Source organism: Glandiceps talaboti, chromosome 11, assembly GCF_964340395.1.
Source record: "Glandiceps talaboti chromosome 11, keGlaTala1.1, whole genome shotgun sequence".
NCBI classification, from domain to species: Eukaryota; Metazoa; Hemichordata; class Enteropneusta; family Spengelidae; genus Glandiceps; species Glandiceps talaboti.
This window is the reverse complement of record NC_135559.1, coordinates 18626842-18639215: the sequence shown is the minus strand read 5'-3', so window position 1 is coordinate 18639215 and position 12374 is coordinate 18626842. Positions and strand designations below refer to the sequence as shown.

Below are 12374 nucleotides of genomic sequence, written 5' to 3'. Positions count from 1 at the left end.
AAAACATATCTAGTAGTCTTTTTATCACAGGACGATTTCCACTGGATGTTTCTCAGCAACTGCATATAATGTAAAATCATAAAATGACTCTCCAGAACCCCAAAGTTTATGAAAATGCTTTCATTTCCTGCATTAGCGCCCTCTATAAACTCTCAGTATTATTATGTGTAAAGACGACAAACCTGTAATAATAATTCTTCTACTATGAGTTGTACAGCTCTCTCTTTTCCGTGATATTTCTTGAATGTTACTAAATCGCTTTCTTCTTCTCTTGCAATTTTTCTGAAGGTTTAGTTATTAAGGATGAACTTTCTGACTAGAACAACATACAATAGTTGTTGAAGCAATAACTGAGGCTGTAGCAACAACAATTGCAATGATAATGAATGCAGCTGCAGTAATAACATGAACTCCTGCAGCAAAGTCATCCAGTATAGCACCAACAATAGCATTTTATACTGCAGTTACCTACTGCATAAACAACACCTCCTGCAATTATAACAGCTGCTTATAGTAACAACAGCAACGACTTCACTTGTAGCAACAGTTACTGCAGCATGAGCAACAGCCTTAAATATAGCAACAACAGCTACTGCATCAGAAACAACAGCAACGACTTCACTAGTAACAACAGTTACTGCAGCATGAACAACATGGCCAATAATGAAAACAGTAGTTACTGTTGCAGTAACAATAACAGCTGCTTCACTAGTAACAACAATGCTTCACTAGCAATGGAAACTGCAACACATGAACCAGTTAGTTATAACAACAGTAACAACAATAAGAGCTGCTTCAATAGTAACAACAATGCTTCACTAGCAATGGAAACTGCAACACATGAACAAGTTAGTTATAACAACAGTTGCTTCACTAATAACAACACTTACTGCTGCGTATATAACTGCAAATATGGAAACAGCAGCTACAGAAAGATTACTAACAACTACAACTGCAACTTATAAAACGACTTCTAAAACAAAAATTAGAAATGTCATCAGAATATACAAGGATACTTTTCTGTTTCGTAATCAGCTGCTCGGATCTTGTCATGACTATAATTATCTAAAACTTGGTCTACTAACTCTAGTACAAACTCACGCATCTAGTGGGTTAAAAAAAATAGAAAATAAAGAAATTAAAGTTATAGGATATGAAGGCAAAATAATGATTATTGCATACAGCTAAAACAGACAGGGTTCACCAGGAGATTATAAGTAACATATAAAGTTGATCATTTTGCAAGTTTAGGTTGTAATTTTACTTGCTGAAGACAGCATGATTGTTATTGAGGGAAGTTTCATTGATAGATAACAACACTTTTACTGCTGAACACAGCATGATTGTTATTGAGGAAAGTTTTATTGATATATAACAACACTTTTACTGCTGAACACAGCATGATTGTTATTGAGGAAAGTTTCATTGATAGATAACAACACTTTTACTGCTGAACACAGCATGATTGTTATTGAGGAAAGTTTCATTGATAGATAACAACACTTTTACTGCTGAACACAGCATGATTGTGATTGAGGAAAGTTTCATTGATAGATAACAACACTTTTACTACTGAACACAGTATGATTGTTATTGAGGAAAGTTTCATTGATAGATAACAACACTTTTACTGCTGAACACAGTATGATTGTTATTGAGGAAAGTTTCATTGATAGATAACAACACTTTTACTACTGAACACAACATGGTTGTTATTGAGGAAAGTTTCCTTGATAGATAACAACACATTTACTTCTGAACACAGCATAATTGTTATTGAGGAAAGTTTCATTGATAGATAACAACACTTTTACTACTGAACACAGCATGATTGTTATTGATCATTAAATGTATAACGTTATGTAAAGTCTTCTGGTGAACACTCCCTGTTTTTTAGCTGTAAATGTATATGTTATGTACACTCTTGTGGTATGGCAAACACTGCTTATTTTAGCTGTATGTATAACTGTGTATGTTGATGTAGTTAGAAATAAAACCGGTATTTTCACTGTGATTATGCAAATGAGATACATTGAGAATAGTTCCTAATTCAAGAAATAAACCCCTCTTTCTCTAATAAAGGAAAGACTTCTGTGCCTCCGATGTATTTTTCAGAACATATAATTTATATTCCTATGGAGGAAATAGATGTCCTAAAATTTAAAAGTTGAATTTCAGGTAGTAGACAATTCTGAGCACCTTGTAAAAATAAATTTAGATATCTTTTCACACAACCATCATCAATAATTTCTTGACATTGTTGAACTGAAAAGTAATATTCTAATTTTGATGTAAATAAATAAATAAACTAACCAAATAATAGTCTTCATACTGCCATGGTTCATATGAGTTGATACCGTTTTCACCCATATATGGAGTGTTAAGAACCAGATGTCTTTCTCTCTCATAGTCATCTCTGTTGGATTCAAAAACATAAATAATGAATTAAGTTATGTTTATTCTATGATGGTAAATTTTCAACAAAATATTTTGAGGCCATACAAAATGAAATCTTTGTTTGATGTCAAGTCAGGTTTGTAAAACCAAGGAATGAGGGTGGTTTACAAAACAAAGTTTTATCTTTAAAATGCCAAAATTAACGAATATTCATAGTCTGTATGGTACACCGTGACGAGGCGTATGTACGAGTTGAAAATCACTGACACCATCACCCATCCTGCCTTATTCATAAAGGGACTGTTGTTGCAAAATGCTTTCAGGAAATACAAATGCCAGCTTTTCTATTTTCATTTTACAATGGTTTGCATCTACATTGATGACAACAGAAGAAAATAACCAAACTTTTAGAGCTTCATTTGAAAATTGATAATAATCTGAGAATTTCTGATTTTTCCTACTGTTCTTCATCGACAAAATATCACATTTTCTCACATTCCAAAATCAACATAATATGTCTATCTCTTTCATAGAAAGTGGGATCTTCCTACCATAGAAGAATGTTGGGTGACAACAAATGCAACTGACTTATAGGGGTGGAAGGGTTAAAAACATGTCATACCTCATTCTCCTGAGTTGTGATTGCATGATGGGTAAATTTTGTCTTGCATGTTGTATCATGGAGCGGTCACTGTGAACACTTTCTAAGTAACGTCCTGAAGGCAGCCACATACTCTTCTCAGACAGGGAAGAGTCTGTCCTTTGAGATGGTGGACGGGATGGAAAATGGAATGGTTCTAGGAACAGATAAAAACAAAACAATTTTATTATTATGCCACTGGAGATAGAAACAAAAAGATTTTTATGCCACATTAGTTAAAAACAACAGAATTCCATTTTAAGCCTCTACAGGGTACTACCAAAAATAATCGCTACTGTAGGAAAGAGACAAGTTTTCTCCACTCCTTTCACACATAAAGACGACAGAAAATTAACAAAAACATAAAACAGCAATGGTCAAAACAACTGCAAACAAATATTGATATATAAAGGCAAAAACCAGTAGAGATAAAATGTCCTTCGTCCACTGTAGTTATAGATAATTAACATTTTGGGATTAACCCTTCTATGAGCTAAAACCTAACACTACTAGAAAGTGTAGGAAATTTATGATAAGGCCCCAGTATAGCACCTGCCCCGTAAGTTTTTATCTCCTTTCTAACTCTAAGTGCCACTGAACATTGTTTTCTTTGGATATTTGGCGCTATATAAATTTTTTAGATAGATAGATAGATAGTTAATACCTGCCCCTACATTGGTGAAAATTATGACAAAATATTTTGGTGCCTGACCCCCTAGATTGATGAAAAATATCAATGAGGTTGATATATGGCAGCACTTTTCTGAAATGTCTTCTCATTGTCAGCTTCATAAACATGAGTGCTCAGGTAGAAATATTTGATAATTCGTTCGATAATTCCTACCTAGTACTGAGTATGGTGAAGGATTCAATAATTCTCTCTTCTGTTCAATAAGTCTTTCTCTTTCATGTATAATCCGTTGTTTTTCAGTATTTAGCATTTTCATACTGTCCTGAATTTCAGCCTGCTTCTGCTCATGTTCCTGAAAAGAAAAAAGTAACAAAAAAAATGAGAAAAAAAGCACAAGATATGGCCAGCATGAGACCACAAATCAAGAAAGTTTTTTTTGGAGACAAGGTGTGTCACTGGTCTGATTTTATCCTAATTTCATACGCTTCAAACATTACTATGACCTGGGTTTTTTTTAGATGTTCTCAGAAATTAAATCCCTGTGTACATACCTGTACCAACAGATCTGTTACATGCCTGTGTGTACAGTCCTGGAATCTTACCAAATTTGCAGACCCTGTAACAGAACTTGTACATGTATCTCTAGATACAAATCTGTTTGTACATCCCTGTTTCAATTTTCAGTCATGTGATCACAGAAATGTATAGTTAGAAATTGCACACCTGTATACAAGCCTGTGCCAACAGACCTGTTACATAGATGTGAATACAGCTATGAAATCTTACAGAATTTACAGACCCTCTAACGGCACTTGTTTGTTAAACGATCTGTACAGGTCCTGTTACAGGCATGTCCAGTAATCTGCCTGTGGATTTTTAGCTCTGTATTATGATATAGGAATATAGAGATTTTTGAGGCAAACATTGTACCATACCTGTCTCCGTTTTGTAAGTACATCATTTAATAATCTTGGCTTGGCCTTAGGTCGTATATATGTGGCTGGTGGTGGTAGTGTCTTAGGAAGAGAGTAGTTGTTAAGGGCAGCATTTTTAGCCTCAGGTCCAAACCAATCATTAATCTCTCTCTTCAACAGTGAACCAGTAAGTCTGCCCTGTAGTAAAATAACATAAGATATCAACTGAATTAGTGCACCTGTCAAATGTTTTATACCTGGTATCTCCACCATGTTTGATTTAGTTTAAACTTGTCATTGCCTTGTATAACAAAACTGATCACATTTTTTTTTACATCATCCAGGCAAGGTTCTGGTTCAGAAAATTTATTCCAGTTTGTTCCAGTTAATTCCAATGAATTGCTTTGATTTGCCTATAGAATCTTTACACCTTGTGAATACATTTCCTGACATAGGCCAATATGGTTCCAACTTTCAATACACCTTCTGGTCATAAAAATCCTCTACTTTTCACTACCATTACTACAAGTACAGTTTATGTGTGTCTAAATATATAAATAAATAAACTATCTTATGTACTAGTTTGTTAGTGATTGTATGTCATTCACTAAAAATATTTAGTTTGAAAGTCATGTCTAAATATGGCAGAAACCATAAAAAATATACCGGGGTTAGGAAGTGGAGGAAGACACACTTTTTATGTTTTTGGGTAAAAAAAATGATAACAGTTTATGCTAACAATATATTGACTGAAGATATCAATACAAAGTGACAATATTTGAGTGCGATTTTACACATCTATTGAAAAGAAACACCATGAAAGCTGACAAAGTAACAGCTGTTGGGGACTTTTTGATTTAATATAGTTTTCAACAGTAGCTACACGTACCTATCTGTAGGCTTTGTGTTTTTTGTAGCGACAGATTTTATAAAATAATCCTAAGTCTGGATTTAAATAAGCTGACGTGAAAAGGTTTTCATATGTGATATATAATCAGGACTACATTTGTATTGTATCAGCATCTCAACAAAATCACAGTGACCTGTGGTCTGTAATTTTATAATTAAATTTTTATGATAAACACCATGGAAATAGATGTTAGACTAAACCCTGCATTTTATGACTATTACTGTATAAACTGTTATATAATCTCTGTGAGATTGCAGATATCTAATAGGTAATAAGTCAAGAAATATTTTATTTGTAGATTCATACACCCACAAGCCCCTGTGGACAAATCTAAAGTACAAACTCCTGTGGCAAATCCAACTGTAAGAGGATGAAGGCCATATTGAATCAACATTACCAGAAATGCAGTCACCCAATTTATTGAACTTTTAGACTAATAATATCATCTCTATGGTTTCATGAGTGTAATCAAATTCACAATAGGCATATGTTGTATTGTATTGTATTGTATTGTATTGTATTGTATTGTATTGTATTGTATTGTATTGTATTGTATTGTATTGTATTGTATGGTATGGTATTGTATTGTATGGTATTGTATTGTATGGTATTGTATTGTATGTATGGTATATTTCATTTGACCAAGGGACGATCGCACAATGTCGCACAAGCTCAATAAGTGAACACAGTTCGTTTAGGACAAAACCCCCTCCCCTAAATGAACATTCACAAGTGCGACATCACACGTTTATAATGATGTAAACTATGATGTAAATTGTAGTGGTCACACTGGTACCACTGCAATCGATACAATGTAAAAACATGATGGTAAACATGATATTCCAACCTTACGGACCTGTTTACAGACATGATGTAAACACATCAAAATACTACAGTACCATAAACCCAGCACTGTATATCACATTAGAAGTAAATTTGTTGAGTTTGTGTGACATTATGCGATCATCACTAAGGTGAACCAAACATTGCTAACCCAAATATTTCAAGGAGACCGAGCTCCTCTTCATACGTGGGTCTCCAGTTCTGTCAAAGAAGTCATGTTCTGTTCGCAATGATATTATTTATGGACAGAATCTGAGTGTAAAGTTATTTGAGATCAAAATATTAATTACAGCTACATGATTTAAAGTACACACAGAGAAATAATAACACAAGAACATACAATATACATAAAACATTAAACTATTGTGTATCAAATACATGATAGTATTGATTCATATATATATATGTATTGCATAGGCAGTGTTTTTGCTAAGGGCGGTAAGTAGGTAAAATATACCGGGATTCCCATGTCATTTTCCTGGGTGCTCAAACAAAATTACCATACACTCTGGGGAAAACACTGCCATATGTTACCCCTTTCTGTTACTGGGTTCCCCAAACTTAGCAAATCACTGATAGGTCAATGGTGTACAAAATGATAATCAAAAACCATAGGCATAGCCAGGCTGGGGGTGAGGTGGGGGTGTGGTCACAATCATAACGTGTTTTTCATGAGAACAGACTATTTGTCAATAGTTTATTACAATAGGTTACAAGACAGGAGGGGGGGGGTACCACAATCGTGATGTATTTTTCATGAGAACAGACTATTTATCAATAGTTTAGTACAATAGGTTACAAGACATTAAACTGTAATTAAGTAGTACCAACCCTGGTTTTATTGATTGTATGCAAATACAGAGAATCTAGGACATGCTACAACATAAGTGGCAAGGTATTGATTTGTGTTATCACACCTGAATAAATAGATGTAAACACTGTGATTTCAGGTGTCAAGGTCAAATAGATAAGAAATTTGTGGTAGGTAAAATAGTAGCCTGCATGGTCCATTGTAGTTTGGTGTTGTAGTCTGTTTATGGTGCTGTTGAAATGAGGGCTAGGAGGTATGACCAGCTAACGATGTAAATTTAACAGTGCTGTAAACTGGCTTGGTCTGTCATTGTTTCTACTAAGCAGCTTATGTATGTGATATGCTCCAACCACTGAAGCAGTAGCAAGTTGTTAGGTTACATAAATGGGTCAATGACTGGATCTTTCAAACTTGTAAAATAGACGTCTGGCAGAGCTATACAGAACAGTTGGTCCAAAAAATATCTCATTTGATCTATATGGCTCTACTAGTAATTAAAGCCCATGGAATTCAAACATAGGTCTTTAAAATTTAACCATGGTTGTTTGGGATTTTTAGCTCAGATCTCTTCACCTTATAAATCTAGTTCTGATTCAGATAAAAAATTAGGTGTTGAAAACAGTTATCTGGCAGAGATACAGAAATGTTAATTCAGAATAAAAGAACGATTCTATGCAGTTACTCAACTCTTAAGATATCACTTGTGAATGCATGAACCTGGGATTGAGACCCTGGCCTTTATGAATTCTTGAAAAAAATTACAAATTTAAGACAATAGGGTCTTTTATTATGCAAATTTCCAATGACAAAAACAATGGTACACTACTTCAGAACACACTGGGCTGCTTTTATCAATTTACAGTGTAAACAAACAAACAAACAAACAAACAAACAAACAAAAAAAAACAAAAAAAAACAAAGTTAATTTTTGTTCTGATAAATCCTGTTTTATCTTATCAACTTACCATTATTTCGTCCTCCCTTTTTTTTCTTTCCTCTTCGACTTCATGAGTTCTATCTCGAAGTGCTTTCAAGGCCTGTGCCTGTCTTCGAAGTGACTCTAGTTTCTTCTTCTCCAGTTCAAGGAGAGCCTTCTCCCTGGTATCATTTGATAGGAACATTGTGTACCTCCTACGTAGGGTAAAAATGAAATATACGTCCATATATGTATCAATGAGCATTTCATTCTAACAAGGTAAATACAAGGACATCCTTTACATTTCATGCATTCAAGCACATAGCCTATTTACTGGACTGTCGAGATACATTGTTAGCTGGTCCATGGAGGTAGTGTGTTTACCTCCATGACTGCTCATTCTTCCTAACCCCTCATATTCTGCCCAAGAGTTAGAAGGTATAGGACAGCACAGTAAATAGTTCAGTTTAGTTTATAAGCACATGTACAGTACATTCAGTATAAACTTATTTACTCTCAGACTAGTAAAATCTCACTTATTATCAGTTGATGTTTCAAATTTCAAAATTTTGAGGGGGCATAATATCCCAACCAGGCAAGAGGCTTTGAATCTAAAGAATTCTCTTAATTCACTCAAAATTCGAAGCTATGGCTAGCTTCAGACTTTTAAGTATCAACAATCTCTCAAAATATTTTATTCTCATTGGTATAAAAATTTGGTAATATTTATCAGTCTGTAAATTTATACAGATTTCTTTTTTCATTGTCTTACAGTATAATGCTTGTTATCCACATTCGTTTAACTAGCCCACACACTTGTTCTGGTCTTATATACGCTATCCTAAAACCTACGTGGTTTGGATAGTTTTTGTTTTGGGACAGTATGAAAAACAACAAGGTCCCAGTCTATTTCCCATGATCCTTGTCACCTGGGGCAAACTTGAAAACGACGGTTTCATCAAAATCGTTATCACAAATTGCTTACCAAAAGATTGATTAACACTTCATACATAGAGCACCCCAAGAAAAGAATGCGACATGACGTGCATAACTTTGGTCATATGTTATCGATTGTCACGTTTTTATTGAACTTGAAGTAATCTTTTTGTACGAAGCTGGCGTTTATTACCAACAGATTAGAGTTAGATAAGCTAATTGTTATGTATTTTGGTTTCAATCAATGTTTATTTTACTTCTTTGTACAGATTACATGTATGTGTCTTTCTTTTGTCAAACTAGCCACAAATATACATATACCATTTTTCATCCGAAAGAATTTGACAAATTGAAACAGGTGATGCCCAGCGTAGCTCCAAACTCAATTGACACCGTAATTGTTTTCTCTTTCGTCATTGAGATATATCTACGAAATTATAGACGTCTTCGATTAAATCAAGCACTTTTATACAAATCGATTGCGAAATCAAAATTGCCGCCAGGTACATAGTTTAGTTACATGGTAACGATTGTAAACAACTTTTTCAAGTTCGTACCAAAATCTGTACTCACCCTGCCCTGTGGCTACTCTTAGATTCACTGACACTTCTACGTGACTGTCATGCTGGAAAGTTCTGAAAAAAATCTGTTAGTTACTACTTCTTGCGTGTTTTTATGAGGTTCAGAGGCGTCTACATGTTTGAAAATAGTACACTCGTTCCGTATACCGTCGTAAAACAGCGATTCAAACCTCAATGGTGGCAGCCATTTTGCTCATGAATAATTCATTTCGACGTCACAGCTTAGATAAGTGTCAGACGCAGTGATTTATGTTGATGATGATAATAGGATATCTCGCCGTGTACACGTCATACGGGGGGGGGGGGTACATATCTATAATTCTTAGCGAAATAACAATTACACTGCAATGAATGTAAAATATTTGTGTCTGATTTTTGATGAAACATGAAAATACATCGACGAGCAAACTTGTTTGGTATCTTTTCTCTAAGTTTATTAAACAATAATTTTGCACTTCTGAACCAAAATAGAGTTGATGTGAGTATTAAAAGTCATACTGTTAATTTAGTAAAGGGGAACACCACTCCAGAAATGGAGACACTTTCATAAAATGATGGGTTCTGGAGAGTCATTTTATGATTTTACATCATTTACAATTACTTGTGATGTTCAGAGATCAAGTGGTTTACTTTCCAGGACTCTGACCTTGCTGGTTGGAATAGAGCCTCACTTTGATATTTGCTTTCACCATGCAAGGAGAGTATTGAGAGCAAATGAAAAAATAAATATTTTTTTTCAAATAATAAAGACATACCAGACAATGTTCCTTCAAAAAGCGTTGCATTTTTAATCCATAAAGTACAAATTATGACTGACACACAACTTGTCACAATTTTATCAAAATTTTCATTTCTGGGGGAAATAATTTTTGAAGAGAGTGAAAATATGGATAACTTCTCCATAAACAAAAGGATATCTTAACTATTCATTTATTCTAGAAATTTAAACAGATGCAAAATTTATGCAAAATGTTCATCATCTGCAGACTTTGAAAAAGTTAATTTTCATAAATATCAGCCAACTTTATCATTAAGTTACTCTATGTCCTGGTAGAAAGTGAAAACAATAAATTACGATATTGGAAAAATTACAAATCACAAAACTGATGTACAAAATAATTTTACAAACATTTGCAAAATAAAAAGTAATTCTAAATTTTCAAAATGTGTTTACATCAAATTTTTCTGGGTTAATTTGAAGACATAAATTACATAGCATAATTTACCAATACTCCCCTATCCCTGAATAAACAGACCTATGAAACAATAGAAAACAATTGGATGATTCCAATTTCCATGAACTATAGGGATGAGAACTCACTACAACATAGTATGCTTCAAATAATCTCAGCTATGGTTAAAAAATTTACACCAACATTTTGAATGTCTGTAAGTATTATCACAGAATTCAATAGTACCAAATCAATCTGGGTTAGCCATTGTCGTAAACCACAGACTCGTTACGACACCATCCACGACACACTTGTCAAGAGGCTTGCAAAATGATTATCAGCTCTGGTTTGCAAGAATGGTGTCAGCAGGTATGTAAAACTGTATGAATCACTAAAACTGTATGTTATCTTGTAGTTGTACATCACGAAAAGATTCTCATTGAGGGCTCTTTTTTTCTTGTATATAAAACAATTAAAATAGAGCTTGCGATGACAAATCTTCCAGTCAATTCACAGTAGTTTTATAGAGGTTATATGTTAGCTGAAGATCTCTTCAAAGTTTAGAGGCTATAAGTTGACTCTGAAATCTGAAGAATTCTTCCCACGTCATTGGAAAAGATCTTAAGATTTACAGCCAAAGGATAACTTTTACAGATCTTCAGATAAAAATGAAGGGAGATCTACGCCTCAAAACTTAGAAGAGATCTTCTGATTTAAATACCAACGGATATCCTCTAGAGATTTTCAGATTTAAAAGCCTATATACAGCCTCCAGACTAATTTATAGCAATGTAATTGAAAAGTTTTTTTTAGGGTTTTCTACTCATTGAAGTACTGTAGTCTATTTATCACTGTTATTAGCTACCAATTCAAAGTATGACTGACTGTATTTTGTATATGATTTGATGAGGTAAATTTACAGAGTGAAAAAATTACATCATTGAATCATTAATGAACGTTATCTAAATATCAGGTGACATATACAACTGGTGAAAAAACACCGGTGCAGTTCCTTGCTTGTGGTAAGCAGGGATGAGACAAGTTTCATGCAAAGACATACATTGTAATTAGTGTCAAATTTATCAAAGTATGAACACCATAACTCTGTTTACTTATAGAACACTACACATTACAACAACAGAGTCTAACTGTTACTGATACATTATATCTTCCACAGATAAAAAACTGATAAAAGTGTCACCTGAACCTACATCAGAGTCACACACTGTTGTTTTTACCTAATGTTGTCTTTGCATAGTCTTTCCTTGGCTCCCTTCAGTCACGCAAATGCACTGGTATTTTTTTGCAGGCTGTATATTGAATCACAATAGATTGCTACATCAAGCTTTGTAAAGAATTCTACAGAATCAAGAGTACATTTGTTATAAGTTGTGAAGTCAGCCACTTTACAAAATAGCTTATGAGGTGTTTTATTTGGCAGCAAACAGCTTTACACTCTTCCTAAGAATACCAAGTACATTATTCTGACAGTGTCAAATATTTCAGGACTGTTTTATGATTATTTTTCTTCAGTGATTTGTAAAAGCATTATTATGCAAATTTACTCTCATCTTGATTATTCGAACATTTCTAGTCAAACTTACTCTTATCAATATTAGAACT

At 33.9% G+C, this 12374-nt stretch overlaps 1 protein-coding gene across 1 annotated transcript; it reads right to left on the bottom strand.

Moving 5' to 3' along the window:
- Positions 1–24: 24 nt before the first annotated feature.
- On the bottom strand, positions 25–9748 carry LOC144442101 (uncharacterized). The gene is made up of 9 exons (XM_078131371.1): positions 9572–9748; positions 8112–8277; positions 4604–4780; positions 3882–4020; positions 3020–3194; positions 2314–2416; positions 1017–1105; positions 536–708; positions 25–59 (listed from the first exon to the last, which is right to left on the bottom strand). The coding sequence occupies exons 2-9, from the start codon at positions 8265–8267 to the stop codon at positions 25–27; spliced, it is 1047 nt and encodes a 348-aa protein (XP_077987497.1). The 5' UTR covers positions 8268–8277; positions 9572–9748.
- Between the last annotated feature and the right edge of the window lie 2626 nt (positions 9749–12374).